Source organism: Salvia splendens, chromosome 12 (assembly GCF_004379255.2).
Source record: "Salvia splendens isolate huo1 chromosome 12, SspV2, whole genome shotgun sequence".
Lineage (NCBI taxonomy): Eukaryota > Viridiplantae > Streptophyta > Magnoliopsida > Lamiales > Lamiaceae > Salvia > Salvia splendens.
In genome coordinates this window covers 2,750,758-2,777,407 of record NC_056043.1, presented here as the reverse complement: position 1 = coordinate 2,777,407, position 26,650 = coordinate 2,750,758, and the positions used below count along the sequence as shown (strand labels likewise).

The following is a 26,650-nucleotide window of genomic DNA, read 5'->3' as shown; positions in this document are numbered from 1 at the left end:
TTTTTTCTCTTTCTTTTAAGTTCGGTGTTTTGATGGTTGATGATATATGTTTTAAGTTTTGGCAGAAATCATCATCTTTAGTCCAATTTTAAAGCAGAAGCAAAATAATTTACCAGTATAAATGTAGGTTTTTTTCATATTTTTTTAATTGTGGTTTTCATTTATTAATAAAATTTTGTGTAAAGGGATTGATTTTTTTTTTTATTTTGTTCTTTTCGGGATTATGAAATGATTATATTATAGTAGTATTAATATGAACAGTAGATGCTTTACCTAAAAAGTGTTGTTCAAAATATGTAAAAACAACAAAGAAAAATACTAATGTTTATAGAGTTTAATTGGCCTTCATTTTTTATAGGCCGACTCATATGATGAAAAGCCTAAAATAAAGTTGGCCCATATTAATTTCTGAATCACTTACTAAGCTAATGTGATGCTAAACGGTTGGATCTTATCGACGTACATGAATGATAATCATAGATCGAACGGCCGAATCGGTAAAATTGGATCTTTTATTACAAAAGATGTAATATAAAGTACAAGGTCAAAAAATATTAGCAAGTGGCCACTGTAAAAGTAAGGATTTTGAAATGATATAATAGCAGCATAGCATATTAAAACTGAAATACAGTATTATAGAGTTGATTTTATGTGTATATATGGGCACTAAATTTTCCTATTCTTTAATTTGGTAGTATTATCCAGCTTTCATGAATACTTAAATTTTGGGGTTGGCCTACACTATCAATGTGATACCTTTAAGATCTTAAAAGTGCTTTTCTTTCCATACTAGGGGTGGCACGGTACGGTATACCGCACCGAAAATGTCATACCGCATACCGTAATTTTGCGGTATATACCGTAATTGCGGTATAATGCGGTATGATGCGGTATATGCAAAATTCATACATTTGTCGTACCTTAATCTAACGGTAAGGTATCATACCGTACCGAAAAATGCGGTATTTTCGGTATTTTTTCGGTACGATAAGTGCGGTATTTCGGTATATTTTGTCAGCCCTATTCCATACACATCAAATAATGAGATAGAGAGAATCTTCCATCTTTGATAAGTTTCTTTATACTAGCATTAATTTTACATTAAAATTTGCATTATTCGTTATTAAGATTATTGATATCGAACGAATAGAGTATTGTGTATAGAGCGGTGATTTATGCAAGTCAAACCCCACCACATGTGTCACATTATGTTATTAAAATATATGGTCCCATCATGTGTATAGATTTTTATTTTTCAAACCTCAATAATTCTCATGCATATCAGTATCTTTCTCTCTCAGAATAATTAAATAAATGGATCTATGTATCTACAGTCCCATTCGAGTTGGCGAAGTTAGGTTAGAGATTTTAATTCATGATTTTGAGGCCATTTAATGCATTTTATTCTAATAACTTACAATTTGGATATCGAATTTATATTTAATTTAGAAAATATTGGACGGTATTGTATACTATAAAACTCCCACTCCATCAATTAGAGTCTTAGACAATATATATTTTTTAAAAATAGGGACCCCTTGTCCCTTAATTCTTGGAAAAGAAAAAGAGAAAGCGAAAGACAAGAAATTCTAGGATTAATATATAATTTAAGGAGCATTTAGTTCCTTAAATCCCGGATGTATGATATAAAAATGATTAGTGAGGTCGGTTTTAAAACATCATAATTAAATGCAAACGTCGTACATTAAATTATTTCTTTTTTAGGACTTTCTTAGTTAGACTGTTAGACATATGTGTTGGATAATCTGTGTCACCTAAAACACGATCAAGAAAACCAACAAATTAATTGTTTTCTTGTTTCCTTGCCTTGTTTCCCCCTTTTATATTCATAATTGGGATTGTATTAATCATTAGGGTTATTTATATAAACTTTAAATGATCCTAACTATCACTTCCGTTGTACAATGTGAAAAAGATAGTTGAATGTGACAAAAGTATAAAACCCTTACATATGCAAAAATATAGCAGTATATCAATTGTTAATGTTATCAAGGAAGTTTTTGTTGGGATTCAAAAATTAATTATTAAGTTTATACAAATTTAATTAGTTATCCATTAGAAAATATTGTGAGCCTATAATAATTAAACATATACTCCTATTCAATCCGAATTTTATAGTAGCTATTGATTGTAGTACTACTATTTTTTCTCTAATAGACACGTCAATAACTAACAAAGTAAACAAACAAGAATGTCACAACCAATCATGTTGCGATGAACGAACCGAGGGCCACTCGTCAAGACACAAAAACAAGAAAGTCATCAATCTTGAGAAAAGGCAATTACTATTATTGATTTTTATCTTTTTCATGATAGCATAAAAATATTAGGTGAAACTAAGTTAATAAAATTTGAGACGGCGGCAAACACTAATTACCAATATCATTATATTCCTAATCATCATTAACACCCCCTTTGAATAACTACATTTTATTTATTTGTTTCAAAAAGATTTATCATTTTCTTGATGCACACGAACATGATTTAGCACCTGGGGCTCCACTAATGATAACGTTTAATGACTCTCTTTATTCCATATCATTTTTTAAACATGCTAATCCGAAGTTGACATGCTTGATTATTAACAAATTATTCATGTCGTTTTCGTAAAGATTAAATATCATACTCATGCTCGCCACAATAGTCCACTAATTATTATAAAAAAAAAATTGTTTGGGAAATCAATTTAATTTCCTTTATTTAGAGGGTAGTGTAGTCTTATGGTGTTAGCACGTAATGGAGTTGTATCTAAGTATCTAGCATTAAAATACTTAATCAGTAATCACTAAAAGATAGATTCATGTGTCAAAACAAAGCGTCGTAATCAAGTGTTAAGTCCTTTTTAATTAAGGTTAATGAGTAATGACGGCTATTAATCATATCCCCTACTTAATTATAGTTGAGACACAACTGCAAAAAGATCCAATTATTCTACCCTCTTTGAAGACCAAACCACTAAAATGGGCCGGAGGTGTAAAATTACGCGTCCAATGCAGTCATTTCCACAGTCAGCCCACTATGCGGGCCCACATGTGTGAAACGAATCCCTTGTGGATTTTATGGAGAAAAAAAAGGCAATATCCCGCTATAGTTGAGTCGTATTCGTATTCATTCGACATTTTATGTATTAGAGTCAATTTATTTTCTGATAAAAAGTAATATATTTAATCATTTTCTTATTTATCTTATATTTACTTATCTGCTAGTAGCTTTAGTCTAACTATTATTCTCCATCTATGAATAAATACATAATTTTGAACTAAAAATTGCATAGAAAAATTTGTGAAAAAAGTTTTAAAAAATGAAATATTCATACAAATCTTATTTTCATATATTATTATTTGATTTAAAAAAATATGAAAAATGCATAGAAAAATTTGTGAAAAACGTTTTAAAAAATGAAATACTTGTACAAATCTTATTTTCATATATTATTATTTTATTAAAAAAATGAAAATAAACGTAAAACGGAAATAGCTCAAAACTCAATATAAGAGATTCGTTTTTAACTATAGAATAAACAATATTTAATTCTCCGTATATCAATAAAAAATATTAATTTTACCATTTTGGGTTATCAACTAAAATTAAACTAATTATAAATTTAAAAAAAACTAACTAATAATGTGGACTTTCCCAATTCATTCATATTAATTCCACCATGTTTTTCTAATTCTCTTAATTTACTGATTACGTTGTCATTTATAAACTGACTAAATTTCATTGGATGAAAAAAGTACCCATTATAAGGAGGCATATTCCCTTTTTAGGTCATACCATTATAATTTATACTTTTATGGCAAAAAATAACACTTTATCTCTATTTTTATTTTTTCTCTTTATTTTATTTCAATTCTAAAAAATTATGTCCAAAATAAATGTCTCATATATAAGAGCATCCACAATGGTGGACGGACGGCGTCCGTCCATCCGTGCCGCTGGCAAGGACGAGCTCCGCTGCCGCTTCGCTCTTGCCGCTGGCACGGACGTGCTCTTAGCTAAGAGCACGTCCGTGCCAACGGCAAGAGCACGAGGTGTCGACGTGGCATGCTCTGATTGGCCCGCTGATTTGTCATTTTTTATTATTATTTTTTTACAATCGAAAAAATCTGAAAAGTTCAAAATTAATAAAAAAAAATATTTTCCCACTTCCTAATAAAATATATCCATTTTTTCCACACTTTTAATTTATTTTTTTTCATTATTTTTACCCCAAAATTCGTACTTTCATCTATAAATAGTCTCATTTCAAACACAAAAAATGACACTATACCAAACAACTCTCTCAATCTTAAATTGTAGGATTTTAATTATGTAATTTTAAATTTTTAGGAGTCTAATTACGTAATTTTTAATTTTTAGTATTTTAATTATGTAATTTTTAATTTTTAGGATTTTAATTATGTAATTTTTAATTTTTAGGATTTTAATTATGTCTTTTTATTTTATTTGTCATTTGTAATATTATTTAGGTTTTTATAATGAATTTTAATATTATGGAAATGTTTTTGTTTAATTGAATTTTAAATTGAATTGTGCTCGTCCTTGCGGAAGAGCACAGCTGTGGGTGTTGTGCTCTTGCCAGAGAGCAGACAGAAAAAGTGGGTCCGGGCCCACAACCGTGCTCGCTGGCAAGAGCACGGTTGTGGATGCTCTAATGGAGAAAAAGTGAAATGGTAGTACTCCCTCCGTTTCAGGGAAGATGACCCATTCATTGGGCGGCACGAGAATTTATGTAGTTGTATTTTGTGTGTTAAGAGGAGAGAGTAAAATAAGAGATAGAAAAAATAAAATAGAGATAAAAAAATGTTTCTATTTTAAGTAATGATCATCTTGATTGGAACAAATTAAAAAAAATGAGGTCGATCTTTAATAGGACGAACGGTGTACTTTTTTACTCGGTCAGAGTTTGATAATAGCATCGTCAAAAAGTGCAAAATAAGTCGGTTGGCTGCAGGCGAGGAAATCCAGAATTAGTAGAAATTTGGTGGGACCCACAAATCTAAGATGTGAGCTGTTACTTTCCTTCTTGCCCTTAATTTTTCCTTCCATGCACCTCTAATTTTAATTATCTAAATAAAACACTTGAGAAAATTGCTTCTTAAATTACACTCATGTGGAGTAGTAATTCTTAATTTGCTTACAATTTCTATTTGTTCCAGCCTTGTTTTCGGCGACTATATTTGCACCAACCGAATTGAATGACCTACTAATCAAATTGCAAATATGCCCAAATCGAAGAAAATTACAAATCTTAATTTCCCAAATTTGTGAATACAGGAATCACATTTTTGGAGTTGTGAAATCCAACCAAAATTTGACGGTGCGGTAAGTTACGACCATAGTTGCGGGTCCCAATAGAGAAAACTATAAAACTAAGATATAAAATAGGTAAATTAAGAAAAAAAGTTACGAAATTGATTTAAACTAAATTTAAATATCATGCTACTAACCTCAAATTTTGATCTCATGTAGTAATAGTACTCTACCGATTTGTCAACTCACACACATAACGTTAGTAAAGTTTCCTCAGACGATGAGAAAGATGCATATATCCATGTCACCTAACCTCACTGAAAATTAGTTTGATAAGACAATAACAAATTATTAAGGTTTCGTTCACAAAAAAAAATTAAAATTTATAAAACTAACTAGAGGTCAATTTTAAAAATAGTAAACCACCGTCTATATATTCATGTTAAAACAATTATTTTTATTTATTATATTTTTAATATTCTAATTTTCATATCAACTCAGTTCCATAGTTTGTCAATTTAACTAATTTTAGAATATTAAGGAATGGAAAGGGTTCAAATAGAAAAAGTTATTATAAAAATAAGAATTATGTTTAAGTTATTCACTCGAGTGAAAAATACTGATGCATCACGCTTACCGATGAATGTGAACTTGGATTCAAACACAAGAAATAGTACATAAAAAGTGTCTCCCCATCTATAAGTTATTCTCAAGGCGATTGCTGTTATTTTAGGAGCTATATATAGTGTTACCATATTTTCATATAACAAAATTTCATTGTGATAGGTAGTTTAATCTTGTGAATTAATTATTATAGCAAGTGTTTAAGCTCCTCCCCTTACTTCCCCTCCATAAATTAATGCATGCATGTTTGTTATACATATACAAATGTACAATGATATAACTACTATACTTGATATGTCTGAATTACATTCTTCCAATTTATATACTACTACCTCCGTCCCTGAAAATTTGTCTCATTTTTCCATTTTCGTCCGTCCCCCAAAATTTATCTCATTTCACTTTTTACTATTTTTTATAGTGGACCTCATATTCCACTAACTCATTCATACTCACATTTTATTATAAAACTAATATATAAAAGTAGGACCCACAATCCATAAACTTTTTCAACTCAATTTTCATTACATTTCTTAAAACTCGTGCCGAGTCAAAGTGGGACAAATTTTTGGGGACGGAGGTAGTAGTATATAATATAGAACATTTCAAAATAATATAGGAGTATTATATTATATTATGTGGATGTTGCATTATTGAGAGATGAGTTGTGACATTCGACCAACCTAAATTATCACTTGATATGAATGGACAGATACCCTATTATGCCTATGTAGTATGTACCCTCACTACAAATAAATTCAAGAGTGAACTGCACAAAAGGTCCTTAACTTTTCGTCTTGTAACAGCAGAGAGTCCTAACATTTAAAAATCTCATTACAAGTATCTAACAAATTATATAATCACAAACCTTATTTTTTCGGACCATAACACCCTCAGGGCTTGAAAGGGCAAACTCGACCTTTTGTGACGCCGCCACTACATCCCACCTGCTGCATGTACTGTGGATGAGACGTCAATCCTAATTGATGTGACAGAAACATCATGTCTTTTGTCCTCTCTCTTCTTTTCCCACTGTAGACGCTTCTTCACCTCCAGACCTGCATTGATATTAAAACCAGCCCTCGTAATTTGACCGAGCGTGGGATCGGAAATGAGCTTTCTGATTTTATGGTTTAATACAAAATTTTTATGGACTTTTTATGGGCGAAAAGTTATGGACTTTTTATGCAGTTTAGTCTAAATTCAAACAAACAAACAAAAAATGATATGCCTTCGGTTCATGGACTGAAATGAGGTCGTAGGGTGGTGGGGTTGGGGTGGGGGTGGGTGTGCTTAAACCACTTTTGGGCTTTGGCCCATCACTTTTTCTAGGCCCACCCACGATAGCTACACCACATAAAACTTGAGTGGACCCAAACATCTTTTTTTATATTTTTTTGGAAATTATTTGTACATAAATTTATAATTCTAGCTATATGGTATATGGAAATACTAGTGGGGGTGGTTTAATTTAATTTTACAAATATTTTGAATTGTGCATTGACTGCTGACACAGTAACATGGGCAAAAACTTGTTAATAGCAAAAATCGAACATAGATAAAACTCATCATAGGTTCAAATTAATTGAACATTTCGATTGAAGAATCTTTTGATACCAAATCAAGAGATGGGAATGTTTCATGAGAAGTTGAGAACTCCCTAGCTATATATACGGAATATATGTAGATTTAGCTTTAGGCCTTTTTTCCCATGTGAGGAATTTCAATATGTGAATAATATTCAATATTTCAATTCATCCCACATTGTTCTTAGGTCCCGTTAATTTAAGACAAATGGCAAAAATACCATTTTATAGTTTCGAAAAATACTATTCAGCCTATATTTCCATGTTTCAAATTTACCTATGAACCTTCTCGAGCGACTGAAAGAATGTTTTAAGAAAATAGATAATTAATAGGTAGTTTTTTTATTTATCCATATAGTTATGGTAAGTCGAATCTACAACCTAGAAGAGAGTGTTTTACCAACTAATATGTGTTTCATCGTGAAGACTGAGCAATAATCTATGTATCTACACCCATCTATGAGAAAATGAAACGACATATAATAAAATGGTATGTCCCCTAAAATAGAACCTATGAAGAGTGATATGAGTTTTCACTAAAAATAGTTGATATATTAATATAGTTATTACTAAATATAATGTATATTGCAAGAATAACATTCATACATGAAAAATGAACGTATAAAAATGAGTAAAAATGTCTTATTTTGTCATTTTGGATGCTTGTCGGTCCAACATTTCACTAAATGATTTCACTCACATTTCATTATAAAACTAATAGTATACATAAAGTAAGATTCATGTTTACTAACTTTCTACTTGCATTACTCTACATATCTTAAAATTCATTGATCAGATTCCAATTCAGACACTTAACTATATTACACCTTTTATTTTGGGATGTCCCATAAAAATAACAACTTCTATTTTAGGAAATTTTATTCTCTCTAATAAGGTGGATCACATTTTTCATTAACAATACTCTAACTCAATCACTTATTTATTTATTTATTTCTTACTTTAGTTATTGCATATTAAAATTTGTGTCGGTTAAAAAATTGTCTATTTAATGAAATGGATGAAGTAAAACTTTGAGAATGCATTTCACCCGAAGAGCAAAGGTTAAACGGAGTATCTCTCTTTATAGATGAGTGAGGAGGCTATAAATGCTGGAGCAATGGTTGCTCATGGGATTCATTTGATTTATTTGGAAAAGCAATAGGGTTTGTATATGGTTTATTTGAATCTTTGATGGTGTATGATGCAAATTATGTGTTGTGTTTGTATGTATTTATTCAAAGACCATTTCATGACAAGTTGCACGTGAGGTTTCAAGTTCTACCTGAAAAAGTGAAGTGGAGAAGAAGCTTTTTGCTTTGTGTTTCCGAGGTTCATTTCCCTACTAGGGTAGTACTACTAATTTATGCAAATATACCTACATAAATAATTTATTTATTTTTGACAAAAATACATACATAAATAATTAAACATTAATATAAGGGGGAAATTGGAGCACAATCCTCTAATCCTCACATGCCATACTAGAGAGTAAAACCTTGTCGGGTCATGAAATTATACCATCGCACCTAGTATGACAACAAAAGATATTTTTATGTACAAAATATTGGATGAATTATTTTTTATATTCAATCAAACCATTCTATGATTCATATCAATCTATAAACCAACTAATTAGCAAGCATTATATGATTCAAATCAACAATGACTAACATCCACTTTTCACAATTCTAATCAGCATTGAGTAACATCCACTTTTCTTTGGTGTGGAATGAATAAATGTGATTGAAACTAAACGTAGTGTAAGTACATAAAGATAAAATAAAAATTGTGGGGTTGGATAATTTAATTGGCATCATTAGTCGTTAGGTAGTTCATGGACCTGGCTACATTAATTGATTGATAGGTCCCTAAATCTAATGCGAGTCGGTTAATTCCAGAATATTTCTTTTAAATTAAAATCGATGTGACAAAATCCAGCTGGACTTATATCACATTCACATTATATGACTAGAATTGTAGAGCGTTAAAAGAAACTTTAAGTTAAAAAACTAGTGAAATGTAACTGCACATTTATAGATTTTATTAGGAAATATAAATGGAATTAGGGGTGAGAAAAAACAAACCGAAAACTGAATATCCGAACTGAACAAAACCGAAATTTTGAAATTTGGTTCGATTTTTTCTGTTTTTCGGTTCGGTTTTGAAATACAAAATTTTGGTTTTTCGTTTTCGGTTCGATTTGGATTTTGAACTAAATTCGGTTTTTTTGTTTGATTCGATTTGAGAAAAAACCGAACCGAAACCCGAATGCTCACCTATAAATGGAATGAATTAGTAAAATATGATAAGTAACTAGTTATCATTTATATGTATTTTATAATAAAAGTGAAATGAGACTTCTATTAAACTCCTACTATACAATGAAAAGAGTATTTTCCAAGTGATTATTAGATCCTACTTCGAAGGTCTAGTTTGAGAGGATTGTATCGTTTAATTTATTGTTTGAGTGTTATTCGAAAATAATGTGTGATGCGAGATTGATGCATCTTCTAAAGGTGATATCACTGATAATGCATACGTGTTGTAATACTGTTGTTATGCAATGTTTGATCAATTATAAGTTGTTCGATTTTGTTTATTTGATTGAAAATATGATCCAGGAATAATCATTTATCGAGTATACGTAACAAATTTATAGGTAGGGCATTAAATTATACTATAAGCTTTTAGAATATACTAACATACGTGTCTCGTGAATCAATTTTTTCATTCATTTTCTCTACTACTAGTTCAATAATTATCTCACCAGATGAAACTCTAAAATAAAAGTAATTGCAAGTGAATTGTTTGGTAAAAACTGGTAGTGGAAATAAATCAATAATCAAATTCTTCAACTTGGAAAATTCGACAATCATTAAATTGTCTAAGATCGTGTCGTTATTATAGCTGCCAAACACGACCTCTACCCATTTAGCGACAAGCATCAGTCAATTTGTAATCTAACGACTGATTTTTCATTTTCTGCTTTCTTTTTTAAAAAAAAGTTTACAGTGCACATGGAATTATATCCAAAGTTAATTAATGCTAAAACTATAGTACTCTGCTCAATTATGAATTTTAACTATATAGTAGTACTCTGCTCAATTATGCAAAATTCATAAATGCCCACAGCTCGCCCCACACATACATACAAAAAACAAATAAAAAAGACTCGGCTCGTGTGCAACGCGTGACACATTCCCCCTGCATCTTCTCCTCCCCCGCCGCGTTATAGAATAGTTTTGACTATACTGCATAAAATTTATTACGGAGTATATTATAAAATTTTATTAAAATAACAAATTTTAAAACAATGCTACTGTTTTATATTGGATTTTGTTTTTTGGGGGATTTTGATTTTTATGGGGATTTAAATATAAAAAAATTGAATTTTTAGATCAATCTTGATTTAAATCTCACAAAATTCAAATTTTCTTGATGGTTTGAATATATTAAAAATTCGATCTGAAATTCGAATCCAAATTCAACATTTATGAGCTTTTTTATCTGCCAACCATCAAGTGTTACAAATTTCCTTGACTTGAGAGTCAAACTGAACTGATAATTACTGACATCTTTTATTGATATTGAGAGCATTGCAAAATTATTTAAATTATTCAAATAAATTGCCAAAAAGGTTAAAAAGAAATAAATGGTGACATTAATAATAAAAATATCAGAGTGGGCTGGCAGTGGCCCATTACTGACAGCAGTTTAAGCAGATTTCAGTCTTAGTCTAAGAAGGCCCACTTTGAAATTGGAATTTTTGTGAATTTATGTTTTACTATCTTAGTCTATAATTAAATGTCCCATTTTTTATATTTTAGTTATCCACAAAAATTGGACATCTTTTCATTTTGATAAGTTAAGTCTAAAAGAGGACTTCTTCCATATTATAGCATAATATTAATCTATAAGGACAGAGGTTATTTATCTTTAGTAAAAGAGGAACTAATATAATGAGAGCATTCAATAGTGACTATGTTAGCTTACTCTAACACACATCTCAGATTTATGTTCACAAAATCCATTGTAACTATAAACTACCATTCATACAAATACTTCTTTACCACCAAGTAAGATGTTCAGTAATGATATGAATGTGATACTATAGATATATAAAATACTCATATAATTAAGTGAAAGCTTACTCTTCTCTCCCATGGAGAGATGCTCAGGAATGTTCATATTCCTGACATGTCAAATAAAAAAAATGCAACTTATGACCAACATGTAAAATATGATATGCTCTAATGTAGATTACCCCAGCGAGATCCTATCCTTGCTCTGATACCACTTAATTGTCACACCCCAACCCCTCTTACATTTATTCTTAAAATAAATAAATCCCAAAAATTTATAAAGCTATTAATTCGTATGTCAAATAAAACACTCATATCAGATATATTCAAAAACCAACATCTATTTATATCAATGATATCTATGAGTCACAATAAATTTCACCTTTAATTTCATATTACAATTATCAAACATATTCTCCAACCAGTACATATAATCATAAGCATTAATAATCATAAATAATATCACAGCTATATGCATATGCATCTCTGTCCAGTTTATTATTCTGTGACAAATCAAGCCAGGTATTTGCCCGGGATTTTCAATATGCCAATATGATTTGACCCGTAGGTCCCAATATGATTGACCCGACGGTCCCATTGTGATTGATCCGAATGTCCTAATATGATTTCAGATCCAAAGCAAGACCGTCACAGCTCCTCTTTAATCATATAATTCATATAATTCCAAAATCATGTGAAAATATATCAACTGCACCAATTACATATTTCTATCATATTTTGTCAAATAATTTCTTTACAATATATCAAATATATCCACTGCACCAATCATATATTCATATCATATTATACTATATAATTCAAATATTCATTCCAATTTAACACGTAGCAATTAACCACATAATGCATGTAAAATTAAAAAAAATGTGATGTATACCCACCTCGATAATAATTTAACTGGGCGGTTCGATCAACAGAAATATTCTCCTGTGAATCTCCCCTCCTTTCCATTTTTCTTCCAACCGAGTTCCCCCCATTTTCTTTCGACTTCTTTTTTTTATATCTCATATCCCCCTCGAATGAGTAACATACATAATACTTGCTATTATATTTTTCATTGTCGGTTAGCCTATCAATTTTGGAGAAAAAAGTAAATTAAGGAGAGACGTGTTGTTCATATGAGAGGCTTCGACATTGCGTGGCATTTTATAAGCTAACTGATATCTCATGTAACTTTATCTATTTCATAATTCTTAGTATTTAATATTATTTCAACTCCCATGCAAAAATGCGACCAATTTTAGCATTTTACAATATTAAAATGACTAGCATTTGCTTTTCTTCATGGACACGTACACGCAACACATTCCAATGCCTTATAATGCCATATATGTACACACATTTACGTGTATAATTTATCAGTATGTTCGAACTCTGGCAGCGGATGGAGATACTATCAAGGATTAGGGCATTTACAATGGGAGGATCTCGCCACGTCAATATTTTCCTCCATTCCTGTCCCAAGACACAACTCCTACAATATACTCTCTATTTTCCCAAGCCAGAACATTTAACCCACATTATTCATTGTTTTACTTTAAAAATTAATTTATGAGACGGTATATATTACGAAACTACTTCATTAAAAACATTAAATATTACAAATATTTAAAAAATACTTTAGTAAATTTTAAAATTACTTAAAAATTAAAAATATAATAAATGGAGGAAAAGTATGTCAGCAAAAAAAGTTATGAACGGAGTGTATTTATAGAATTTGAAACTAAAAAAAAATCAAATACCACTACCCCACTTCCGGCGCCGCGGCGGATGCGCGAAGCCATGCCCCTCCATCGTCACCCCAACCGTCCTCCCCCCCTCCCCGTGACTGTCCCCATCACCCACAGTGGGGGAGCTCCAGCGAGCCGCGCGATCTTCCCTATTGCTAGGGGTGAGCATTCGGGTTTCGGTTCGGTTTTTTGCTAAAACAGAACCAAACCCGAAAAACCGAATTTATATAATATATTAATATATAATTTATTTATTAATATATATGTATATATATATTTTTTTATTTTTTATATATAGAATATAAATATATAATATAAATTAATAGAATATATATAATACATATTATATAAAATATATTAAAAGAATATATATTTTATATATATAATATATTATATTAAATTAATAGAATAAATATATAATATTATATTTAAAATATAATTCGGTTTTTCGATTTTTTTCGCTCGAAAAAAAACTAAAATTTTTGTATTTTTAAAACCAAACCGAAAAATCGAAAAAAACGAACCAAATTTCAAAATTTCGATTTTGTTTAGTTAGATATTCGGTTTTTTTTCTCACCCTTGCAAATGCTCTTAATCTAAATGTGTTTTTGAAAATTAATAAAAAAAAAAGCGAAAAGGTTAGAAAAGTAATTCACATGTTCAAAAGAATAATTATTGCATGGTCCACAGCTCCCACCACATTCTTTTGAGAATTAAAATAGTTTCTGACACACTTTCTCTCTCTATCTCTTCCACCGTCGCCTAAATTAAAAGTGACATCTGAAGAAATGGGAAAAGGTGATATTGAATATTTGACTGATTGGAGCAGAGAAACCCATATATAACATGAAGAATAAGCAAATAAGTATACCACTGCTTTCTTATAGTAATTCTGCAACACTCCCAGTAGTCAGGGGGAGTACCGGAGTGGTATCAAAGAGTGTGTATTACGGAGCATTTTAAAGTACGTGTGTGGTGGTCGGTGCACGCGCATGCATTGGTGGAGTTGAAAAGCTTTGATTTTGAGCATTTGATCATACACCCTTTTTAGCTTGGTAGCTCACGCTTCGTTTCCAGCCGAAAAGCTTGGAAAATCAAAATATTGGGCTTTGGAAGCTTCTACTGAGATCTGAAGAGGGTTGGAAGTTTGTCTGTTTTTTAAATTGGGAGCCAGATTTTGTTGGATATTGGAGTTCTTGGTGTGAAATATGTGCTTGAGCTAAGAATAGTTTTTAGTTGGTGGGTTATTTCTCAATTGCATTTCCTGTGATCGAGGGAATTATATGAGAAGAAATAGGAACTGATGGTTTTCTTCATTTGAAGTGGAAAGTTTTAGGATTTGGCCCTATTATCTTCATGAAACAAGGCTTAATTTTTCATAATTAAGTTGTTGGAGGAGAAAGGGGGTAGAGAATTGGAGTTTGTTTTATGTATTGAGTTTTTGGAGGGTGGAATTCAGAGGATAAAGTGCATGTGTTATGCTATTTTGGGGTGGAAAGGAGGTAAATGGAAGGTGAATTATTTTGAGTTTTGAGAGTTGTGGGGATTTTTTCATTCATGATATATTTGGATTCTGTTTGTTTTGTTTTTGCAGTTACTGCTGTTTTTTGTGCTGCTCGCTCCAACTGTATTGTTTAAATCTTCATGATGAAACTGTCTGCTTGCTTGAATCAGCAGTCTCCTGAAGGTAAGATTTCCCTTTTCTTCCTTTTTGTTTGTATACTGTTATGGTTTGAGGCTCTGCTCAACTCTGAGATTTGGCATAGTGTGGAGAAAGTTGATGTGGAATTTCATTTGTTTTGTGCTTTTCTAAGTTAATTTTGTAAATTAATAATCATTCAAGTCTGCAAAAGAAGAACTGGATTCTCTTTCTTGAATTTTCTCTTCTTTCCTTGTCTTTTTGGGTGCTGAGGTTTTCTGGTGTGTGTTGACCATTTTCCCTTTCCATTTTGTTATACTACAAAAGAATTGTGGTCTTACATGTTAATTTTTGGCCCATTTTGTCTAATTTGCATTGTTGATTGAGCTGGATTTGTTAATTCCTCATATGTTTTAGAATACTGAAGAATTTTCTTGAATCTGTTGATTTTAACTGTTTAATTATTGATGATTTTTGTCAAATTTGTCGATTCTAACTGTTTTTAATTATTGATGATTTTCCTTGAATTCGGCCAGGAGGAGAGAAGAGCTGCCTAAATTCTGAACTTTGGCATGCCTGTGCCGGCCCTCTCGTTTCCCTCCCATCTGTCGGAAGCCATGTGGTGTATTTTCCTCAGGGACACAGTGAGCAGGTATTTGTTTCCGATTTCACCTTTGAGAGCATAGTCTTCCGTATCAAACTATGGCGTCGTGTAACCAAAAATTTGTCGAACCTCATAGTTTCTCAATGTGTGCTGAACAGGTTGCTGTATCCACGAACAAGGAAGCCGATGCTCAGATGCCTAATTACCAGAGCTTACCTGCTCAGCTCATTTGCCAGCTTCATAACGTGACCATGCACGTAAGTTGCCTCACATCTGGAAGTCTGCGTTACTCGCTTGAGCTTGTTTGCGAAGCTTGATGTTTTGTCATTAACCAGGCTGACATAGAGACGGACGAGGTGTATGCTCAAATGACCTTGCAACCACTAAATGCAGTATGTCAACTAATCTCCTTAATTTCCTATCTTTTATTCTTGTTTGGAAAGACGAATTCGGTTTCATCCTAGTCTATTTTATGCTCTTTTGCAGCAAGAGCAAAAAGAGATTTCCTTCCATCCAGCAGACTTAGGTGCAGCCAGCAAACAGCCAACCAATTACTTCTGCAAAACTTTGACAGCTAGTGACACGAGTACTCATGGTGGCTTCTCAGTTCCACGTCGGGCAGCTGAAAAAGTCTTCCCACCATTGGTAAACTTTTTTTGGTTCTTGAAATTTTCAAGAAAAGTCTGTTTTTATCATTCGCTGTCTGGCTTTATAGTTATGCAATGCCTGTGTACAGGATTTTTCGCAGCAACCCCCGGCACAAGAGTTAATTGCCCGTGATCTGCATAACAACGAGTGGAAATTCAGACATATATTTCGAGGTGTGTTCCAAATTACATATAAACATCTGGTTTTTATGATTAGAATTTTACATCGATGTTTTAGTTTCACTTAAAGTTTGATTATAAGATCTTTTATGTTAAAAATTCGTTTAATACTAATCTCAGGTCAGCCAAAGAGGCATCTGCTCACAACTGGTTGGAGTGTTTTTGTGAGTGCTAAACGGCTCGTTGCTGGAGATTCGGTTCTTTTCATATGGTACACACTTTCTCCAGAACGTGGTGATGTCTTGTGCGAAATTCTTGAACCGTGACGCCTGACCTGGTTCGTTTATGCATTGTTTGATCAGGAACGACAAGAATCAGCTGCTTCTAGGCATTAGACGTGCCAACCGCCCCCAAACAGTCATGCCTTCGTCAGTTTTATCCAGTGATAGCATGCATCTCGGTTTGCTTGCTGCTGCTTCTCATGCAGCTGCAACATATAGCCGTTACACGATATTCTATAATCCCAGGTATGCTGCTTCCTCGAGATAGCTTCCTGAATCATTTCATATATCTCGATTCCACTGACACCAATTTTGATTCAGGGCAAGTCCGTCTGAATTTGTTATACCTCTGGCTGAATACATAAAAGCAGTGCACCATACTCGAGTGTCCGTGGGGATGCGCTTCCGTATGCTGTTTGAAACAGAGGAATCTAGTGTCCGTCGGTATGTTTTGACATTTGTATGCCTAGAATTGCATTTTTTGACAAGTTTTTGCATTCGTTCTGAGATGTTTTTGTTTCCAGCTACATGGGCACGATAACTGGTATAAGCGACTCGGATCCTGTCAGGTGGTTAAATTCACACTGGCGTTCGGTCAAGGTATGCTACGCGTTCTCTGCCTCCTACTAACTCGTATATGACTTCATAGTATTCACCACTCCCACTTCTCTAATCGATGAAGGTTGGCTGGGACGAGTCAACAGCTGGGGAGAGGCAGCCGAGAGTTTCGCTTTGGGAAATCGAACCTTTAACCACGTTCCCTATGTATCCATCGCCTTTTCCTCTACGACTGAAGCGGCCTTGGCCATCAGGTCTCCCCTCATACGCAGGTAGAATTCCTCATTTTAACTGTATCGACAATGACATTGTCATCACGCTCTCACACACGTGTGTTCTCGTATTTCTAAAATCCGTATTGTTTGTTGTACCTAGGGATGAAGGCTGATGAGATGGGGTTAAATCCCTCCCTCATGTGGCTTCGTGGAGACGGTGGAATGCAATGCCTGAACCAAGGGATGGGTGTCACGCCGTGGATGCAGCCAAGGTTCGATATGTCAATGCTCAGCATGCAAAATGATATTTATCAAGCCATGTCAGCTGCAGCTATGCAGGATATAAGGGTTGTGGATCCTTCCAAACAGATGCTCTCCTCAGTTATGCAATTCCAGCAGCCCCAATCCGTTGGCAGCAGCTCTGCAGGTTATATGCAGCAGTCTCACTGCTCCGCTCCCTTTGCTCAAAGCCTTCAAGGTCAGTCTCAGGCAATGTCGCACGCAAACCTCCTCCAGCGACAACTGCTCCAGCAAAACTCGTTCAACGATGCACAGATCCAGCACCAGCACCAGCAACAACACGGTAATCAGACGCAGCATGATATTGATCCTCAGCAAACGCAGTTGTCATCAAACTCTCAACTACAGTCTCCGACTATGCACTCGATGTCTTCCATGCAGCAGAGCTTTTCAGAGTCAAACTCTAAACCTGTCGGTAACATGAGTTCTCCTCTACACAGCCTGTTGAGTTCGGTCACCCAGGACGAGGCCTCCAACCTCCTTAATATGTCGAGATCAAGCAACTTGCTATCTTCTAGTGGTTGGCCGAAAAAGCGGGTGGCTCTCGATCCTCTTTCCAGTGGTCTCTCCTCCCAGAGTATCACGCCGCAGGCTTATCAGTTAGGACTCTCGAACGCATACACAACCAGCAATCCTGTTACTTTGCCTCCTTTTCCTGGCAGAGAGTGCTTGATGGGGCAAGAAGCGAATAACGATCCCCACAACAACTTCCTCTTTGGAGTTAACATAGATTCCTCCTCCCTTCTCATGCCGAATGGGATGCCAAACCTTAAAGCAGTTGTTGGTGACACTGATAACGCCATGGCCTTCGCCTCTTCCAGCTACATGACTAACTCTGGTGCTGATTACCAGCTCAACCCTACCGTGACTTCAAGCAGTTGCATTGATGATTCAGGTTTGTTGATGTCTACCGAGAATGGAGGGAATAACAATCCGCCCCATAGAACCTTTGTTAAGGTAATATTTTCGAAGCCTTATACTCATGTTCGTCTTTTGCACTTGTATTATTTTTATCCATCCATCCTATACCAAGTCGATATCCAATGTTCCACAGGTTCACAAATTTGGCTCGTTTGGAAGGTCGCTTGACATCACCAAATTCAGCAGCTATCCGGAGCTGCGAAGTGAGCTTGCTCAGATGTTTGGCCTCGAAGGCGAATTGGAAGATCCGTTGAGATCAGGCTGGCAGCTTGTATTTGTGGACCGTGAAAACGATGTTCTTCTTCTTGGTGACGACCCCTGGCAGTGAGTTATCCATTTCACTCGCATTCATAACAGAATATGCAATGTATATACATCTTCTGTTGCCTCAAAAACACTCTGATTCTCGTGCTATTTCAGGGAGTTCGTAAACAGTGTGTGGTGCATCAAGATCCTGTCGCCGCAAGAGGTGCAGGAGATGGGGAAACCGGGACAGGAACTTCTCAACTCCGTCCCCCTTCAGAGGTTGCCCGTCCAAAATGGCGGTTGTGATGGTTATGGAAACCGGCAAGAGGCGAGGAGCATGAGCACTGGTATACCGTCTGTTGGAAGTCTTGATTTCTGAATGGATATCTGCTTGTAATATTAGCATTGTCTGAATCTCGTAGGCAAGAGAAATTCTGTTTCTAACTTGAAAAAACTTTATAATAGAAGCTAATATACTACTGTAAGTTTATTATAGTATATACTTCACCCTCTGTTTTCTTCCCATATTCTGAACTCTTACTAATTGATCTTGAAATAGCTCTAGTTTTCATTCTACATCTCTTAAAAAAACAAAATTTAGCCAATTTTGTAGAATGTACAGTAACTGACTCCAAAACAAGAAAAGCCAATCTAATAGTTTAAGTTAACTCAACTTGATAGCAAATTATGAGAAGAAAATGACAGATTTTACACCAAAACTATACACAGGGTGTGAATGAGGGCATGTATAACTGCAAAGATCTGCAGTTCAATCCAAAGGCTTGAAATTGTTGATTGTCAATAGATACATAGATGGATTGGTGAGAATAATGCTGGAAAAGCACTACCACAATGGTGATTCTAACATAGACATATTTATTCCCACGGAGTGCGTTGTTCTGCATATTCTGGTGCCAAGTTTTGCTCGTGTGAATGTCCAGGCTTGGTTATGACCAACCGCAGCAGATGAAGGGGGAAGATGGGATACGGCCTGTTTGGCGGATGTATTCTGCCTGCGACGCAGTTTTTTCAGCCTGTTGGTTTTTTCTAGCTTCTGCTGCAGCTCGTTTTTCCTCTGATTTTTGCCTAGCCATTGCTACCTTCTTCACCATCTTTGCTTGAGCCTGCGCTTTCATTTGCTCAATTTGTGCCTGAGTTTGTTTATCTTTTTTCATCAGTTTTCATTCTGATGCAAAACAGTGCTCATGGATTTTCAGTAATTAGAGGTGAGATGCCTTTACCTCTATTTGTCTCATTTCAGCTTCAAGCCTTGCTTTCTGCTGACTCTCCCATGCCTGAATTCTTATTTCTTCACGTTTATATCTGAAATCAAGTTCGGGTGAGTTCAAAACTGCATTTGATTACGGAAAAATATAGCTTCAATAGTTTAACTACAGAGCATAAGCTTCAAGTAAGAACCTGGCAGCAAGCTTAGCTTTCTCAGCTTCTTCCCAGGCTGCTGAGCGTTTTGCATACTCAATCTGTGCGAGCTCATCGTTGTCTATGGCTTCATTCCCAGAATTACTCTTATCTTTCTCATCATTGCTTGCCCAAGCGGCAATATTCATCTTACCGAGTTGAACGCCCAAGGCTACAATCTCCCTTCTCGTTTTAAGCTTTTGTTCTTGATCAGACAATTCCTTCTTAGCATGTTCAGCCAGGTTCTGCGTGGAATCGCTGATGGGGTGCTCCGTTGGCGTGGGTGCTGGCTCCCCCCTCCGAGGAGTAGAAGGTATAGAAGATGTTGGGCTGCGGAGTGGGGTTGTTGCACTTACTGGTGTAGCACTCCTCGATGGCTCTTGACTCGGAATAGGAGTCATTTCTGTTCCCATATCTCTCATCGACACTGACCTTATGGCGGGAACTGCAGACATCAGAAGAAGCAAATAAGCATAACAGTTTCACAAAATGCACACCATTATTGTTTCTAACACACATCTTAATTTCATTAGTTCCTCAACAAGAGCAGAACGATTAGCAGCAGCAGCAGCAGCAGCAGCAACAGAATCATTCAGGAGTAAAAAAAGAACCAGTCACTTCGCGCTCAAAGAGTGAGATATTCTAGCAGGTACAACTTTCTTGTGTAACTTCTTGAGTTCATTATAAGCATATTTCAAAACAAAACAACGAACTTTCCAACCTACTGATATCGACACGAACAGTTACTCCTAGTTATATGTCTCAACCTAACTAATTACAAAGTTAGTTAGACCTTCAAATTTTGAAAAGCTTAACAAAGGTGTCTAAGTTATCATTATCTTTATAGAAGAAGAGTGGAAATTCAAGCTGATTAAGGCAAAAAACATGAAAACATAAACACACATTCAAATTAAACAAAAGAGTCGAATCATCATAATCACCTGTTGTTTCGTCTGTTACAGTCTTGGTGCAAGGCATATTTGAATCATCTACCTCAGATAAATCCTTACTTTCAGGGCACCCCACTCCCACCTGCGAAGCAGATTGGCAAAAATCGACCCTCTTCACCCATGGCTTGTTCTCAGAACTCGTAGATTCTGGCACAACTCTCACCACATTTGTGGCTGGTTGCCTGTTCACCTGATTCTGGATGTTGGCCTTCTTTGACATATTGGATTGCACATTTTGCTTGTTCATTATCCACTTCTCCGCATCATTCCATTTCGAGGACATTGGCCTCGAGAACGATCTTGTCATCGAATGGTGCAGAGACCTCTCCCCTTTGTGGAACTCGAAGCTCGAGGTGCTGTCATAATCAAGATTTTCATCCTCACACATTCTAACCGGGTGGACAGAACTTGAATTACCGGTATCTCCCTTCGAAAGAAGCTGCATTCTAAAACGACTAGCGTCGCCACTATCCTTTCCTCCGAGCTCCTTCGACTGCAACGGATTCGCATTTCCTTGGCTAGCATCCGAGGTAACTCCATCTGACTTAACTTGCAAGACCTCTAAATTCGACACTGACAAAGGAAGACAGAATGCAGGTCTAAAATCAGCAAAAGGGTGTCTTTACAATTTCGAGCACTAAAACTGCTTCTTCACTCCACCAAAAAAAATTATGTTTCCAAATCCTTCCACATTGAAAAATCTTGAACTAATTTTACCAAATTTTGCAGAAACTGTGTCACTGCTTCAGAGAGAGCCAATAAAAAGAGATCGAAGCAGTTAAATACCCCTAGGCCCACACTAGCTCTAAATCAATGATCGATGACTAATAAATGCAATCTGAATCTACCAATAACAAGATAACTGAAAGGAAAAATCAGAGGGAAAACTCATCAAACCTTCCTCTCCAAAATCCTCATTTTCGGCTGCCAACAAGCTGTTCTTGACAAACTCTGAATCTTCCATCCTAGCAGGAGATGTTCTCGAAGAATTGCTGTTTGATCCATCTTTTTTCTTTTGATGGTGCGGCCCCATAAGCTTCATCCTCAGCTTACTCGGAGATAAAATACCAGTCTGCATCAAAACCCAAATATAAAATCGAAAATTTCAATAAACAGAAAAAATCCAAATTGAGAGAATTCAACACACACACGGCACCACCCCACTGTGGAAGACTTGAAAAAGGTGCAAAATTTGCTTTTTTTCCCATTTAAGTAATCTCATTGAAACGTCATTGTAATTTTCTCTGGAAACATTAATCGAGCAATTGGTGTGCTTGGATCACAAAAATCTAATTTCCAAGGGGATAAGGCGTTGGAGCTAAATGCATGGATTTAGGTAGAAGATGTGATTGCAATACCTGAACTTTGTGTATCCGCTCGTACTCCATTAGATTCTTTCTCTACTATTTTTGGTTTCTATTTTACTGAGAGACGCAGCAAAAGCGTGAACAGAGGCCTAGCTAGAGAGAAAGAGGAGAGCTACCCAAGAAGAAGCCAAAGCTCTTTTTGGTCACAGCTCTGCAAATCTGAAGCCTTGTTTTAGAGAGAGAGAGAGAGTGTGTAATTTGGTGGCAAATGTTGGCGAGCTTTTAACGATTTATTGACTGTTACTAATTCAGCGATTATTTTCGATTATGTTTTTTTAATTTGAAAACATGTATTGCTATTTTCTTCGTTGGGTCCTTCCTTTTCTTTTGCTTTTTTACCTTTTTTTTGTCTATAAGAGCATCTCCAATAGCGGCGAGCGCACCGGCTAGCAGATTCTTGGCGCTCGTCAGTCCGCTCGCCGAACTATTGCAGCCGGCAAGCGCTAAATCGGCGAGAAAAACGGCGAGCGCTCGACGATCTCCTGGCCGCCATTGCAGGCTGCAGATCTGCGAGCCGGATTTTTTTATTTATTTAATTTTTGAAACGCTATATATACTCGATTTGGACTTCATTTTCATTTGCACTACTTGTTTTCCCGTATATGTGTCGTAAATTTAATTTCGTATTTTGTGTGAATGTTAATTATTTGTTTTTAACAATTTTGTTTATTGGCTTGTCCTGATGATATGGCAGAAGGAGTTTTAGTGCTGATGATATAGCATGTGGAGTTTGTGGCTGGGCTATGGCCATGCTATTCTTATTGGAGATGCTCTAATAAACTCGTTGAACGATTTAAAGTCTATATTACTAACTTGATGCATATTTTAATAGTGGTATAAAAGATAGGTAAAAGTTAATGGATTGTGATTTATTAAATTGCTATGAATTTTAAGAGATTATGTAATATTATAAAAAAAATATGGTTGAAAATTTTTAATGGGTTTTGACTTTTGACTCTAATGCATGTTTTAAGAGATGTATGAAAGAAAATTTATTGAAAATGTAAATAAAATATAGATTTCAAATTTATATATTATTATATTTATTAGAAATAAATGTTCCAAATTAGACCACCACATATTCTAAGTAATCATATGACTCTTCAAAAGATATGTGATGAAAAAAATTAATTGGTTTTAGGTCGTACTTTTATTACTACTATATTAATATTATATTTAATAAATCATAAATGAATGAGTTCATGGAATGTAAGATTTATTTAATAAAAATGTTGAAATTGAAATTAAAATGAAATACTTAACAATGGATAGATCGAAAAGAAAATAATAACGGAGGGAGGAAATAGTTTACAATAAATGCAACTTTAATGATTTAACTATGATCCAGTTACTCAAAATGGAAAAAAAATAATTGAACTTATAAATGGTGGAGATTCTAATTAGTCCTCATAAGATTTGGGGAAAAGATACAGTATACTTTATTACAATGTTTTAATTTTTGTAATTGTCTCATCCGTGTAAATGTGATAATACTCAAAACAGTAATTGAAATGAGAAAACAAAAGGAGAAAAATATATAGATATGGATAGAAATCCATGGGTTCCATCTTAAAATCAATTGGTGATAAGAAGAGAGGCTCATGATACTTATATAGTTTATTTTTATGTTTCAATTGCCAAACCCAACACCCTCCCGCACTCAAACCCTTCAAGGTGAATCTTGGAGGGGTTGGACTTTTCGCACTCAAACCCTTCAAGGGGGGTCTTGGAGGGGTTGGAGTTTTCGCACTCAAACCCTTCAAGGTGAATTTTGGAGGGGTTGGACTTTTTTATGATCGATTGGACAATCGGTCCAGTTGGACTTTTTTATGATCGATTGGACAATCGGTCCAATCTTTTTTTCAATCGGTTGAACCACTAGCCCAAATTTTCAGCCCAGTTATACTGCTGGGTCGGTCATTTTTTCGATTTCAGCTCAGTTATACTGTTGGGTCAGTTAAATATGACCCACAGTCTGCGACCCGCTGTGATATCATGATAGAAATCCATGGGTTCCATCTTAAAACCAATTGGTAATAAGAGGAAAGGCCCATGAGACTTATATAGTGGATTAAGCTCTTTGTGTACATCGATGTGTGATATTATTATATTCATTTTTATGTTTCAATTGCCAAAACCCTCCCTTATATTCATTTTTATGTTTCAATTGCCAATAGATAATCAAAACAATGTTTTTTAAGTATCCATAGAATACGTTTATATCCGACATGAATTGAATAGTTAAAAAAAATGAAGCTTCTTGAATGAATATTCCATTTCCAACTTGACTGACTAAACCTTAATATCCTTCAACAAAATGTTTTGAACTATTAATAATTGTAATAATATATACGAATATTAAAACTAATAAAAAAAGCTTTGTGTAGTTGATAATTGCAATAAATTAAATGCATAAATTATCTAATAACTAACCAAAGGAATACTTAATTTTCAAACTAGTTAGAGCATCTCCAATAAGCACGGACGTCAAATAGCCATCAAATAGCCTTCACACTGCCACATCATCAGCACTACAATTCTCCTGCCACATCAGCTTGCCACATCAACTGGACATCAAATAGCCCTCACATAGCCTTCACACTACCTATCCACATCACTAATAACAATTATATAATTTAATTTACACTTGTATCAACATACGGAATCTAATTTACGAGACAAATACGGAAAATTCGAATAATAATATTAAAATTTAAAAAGTACATTACTTTTAAAAAAAAGTACAATAATATAAAAAAGTACAAAAATTAAAAAGTACATTAATTTAAAAAATAAAAAAAAATCACTCATCGCCGCCGTCCTCGTCTCCGTCGTCGCCCAGCCCTTCTTCATCGTCATCGCCGCCGCCTCCGTCGCCACCTACGCCGCGGCTATTCCCGTCGGTGTCCCTCCTCATCGCCTCCAATTCTTCACGCTGGCTCTGGAGCAATACACGAAGAAAATCCTTCACCTCGGGGTCCACCGCCGCTTGGAAGTCGGCTAAGGTCTTCACCATTTGAGCGCGCGTTTGTTGGCGCGCGAAGAATTTGAGCTCCTCGGTAGACATGCCGAGGGGGGATGCCGAATGGACGTCCTGGGAACTCGGGGTGCCCCCCCTCGCAACCTGCTGCGCCCGCCTTTGCCAAACCGGGCGAGGTCGGCGACCGAACGACCGAGGAGTCGGGACCTCCTGGGCCGTCTCAGGGAGGTCTGACGAACCACCGCTGCTGCCGCTATAATCTCCGGTATAGTTCAGTCTCTGCCTCTTCGGCCAGCCAGCGTCGACTCCTGCCTTGAATTTCTCCGACTTGTTGAGCACAACGTAGCAGTTCCAGTAGGTGAACTCATAGTACTTCTTATCCGGATCGGGGTAGGCTCTCTCCGCAATCCTCCTGCAGTCTTCCTCTGTTTGTCCACTGGTCTGCATGCGGAGGGCGTTGGCGTACAAACCAGAAAATCGTGAGACGCCAGCCCTGATTCGGTCCCAGCACTTCCGGACTTCCTCCCCGGTGCACGGTCTCCCTTCATGGCAAAATGCCCTATAGGCTGCGGCTATCTTGGCCCACAAGTTGACGATCCTCTGGTTGTTCGAAACCAGAGGATCGTCGCAGACACTCACCCACGCCTTGGCAACCGCAACGTTCTCCGCGTCTGTCCACTTCCTCCGGCCCCGGATTTCGGCTTGGGGCTGCGACGACTCGCCGACCTTCTTCGCCTTGCCCTTCTTCTTACCCCGCCCTACTCCCTGGCTTTGAATGAGAGTTTCCGAAACCTCGTTAATATCAAAACCCAAGTCCGCTAAGGAGAAGGTCTCCGTATACTGTGCATCCGTTGGGGTCGATGTGTGCGAAGAACCGGTGGAAAAATCAAAAGTCGGCCAATAGGCGTTGTCCCCCCGTGCGTCCCCTGCGCCGGGGGAATCATCTGTTGCGCCGGTGGCATCATCTGCTGCGCCGGTGGCTGCATGCCGGGTGCCCACCCCGGCATCATCTGCATAGGGGGCTGCATGTCGGGTGCCCACCCCAGAATCATATGCTGCCACGGGTACATGTTGTAGTACCCGCTCATC

At 35.6% G+C, this 26,650-nt stretch overlaps 2 protein-coding genes across 3 annotated transcripts; one reads left to right on the top strand and one right to left on the bottom strand.

Moving 5' to 3' along the window:
* Nucleotides 1-14,058: 14,058 nt before the first annotated feature.
* On the top strand, nt 14,059-19,370 carry LOC121757271 (auxin response factor 6-like). The gene is made up of 15 exons (XM_042152804.1): nt 14,059-14,816; nt 14,909-15,001; nt 15,490-15,605; nt 15,716-15,814; nt 15,893-15,949; nt 16,044-16,202; nt 16,294-16,378; nt 16,505-16,595; nt 16,687-16,851; nt 16,927-17,049; nt 17,130-17,205; nt 17,288-17,435; nt 17,539-18,635; nt 18,733-18,923; nt 19,020-19,370. Exons 2-15 carry the CDS (start codon nt 14,959-14,961, stop codon nt 19,222-19,224), a joined length of 2,655 nt encoding a protein of 884 aa, XP_042008738.1. The 5' UTR covers nt 14,059-14,816; nt 14,909-14,958; the 3' UTR covers nt 19,225-19,370.
* Nucleotides 19,371-19,471: 101 nt separating this feature from the next.
* Nucleotides 19,472-22,805, bottom strand: LOC121757272 (putative uncharacterized protein DDB_G0290521). 2 transcript variants are annotated; one of them, XM_042152806.1, is made up of 6 exons: nt 22,573-22,805; nt 22,112-22,286; nt 21,206-21,787; nt 20,265-20,709; nt 20,087-20,168; nt 19,472-19,996 (listed from the first exon to the last, which is right to left on the bottom strand). In XM_042152806.1, the coding sequence occupies exons 1-6, from the start codon at nt 22,600-22,602 to the stop codon at nt 19,793-19,795; spliced, it is 1,518 nt and encodes a 505-aa protein (XP_042008740.1). In that variant the 5' UTR covers nt 22,603-22,805; the 3' UTR covers nt 19,472-19,792. The 2 variants fall into 2 exon arrangements, with proteins under 2 accessions (XP_042008740.1, XP_042008739.1); XM_042152805.1 differs by lacking the exon at nt 22,573-22,805 and adding an exon at nt 22,374-22,482.
* Nucleotides 22,806-26,650: the final 3,845 nt, after the last annotated feature.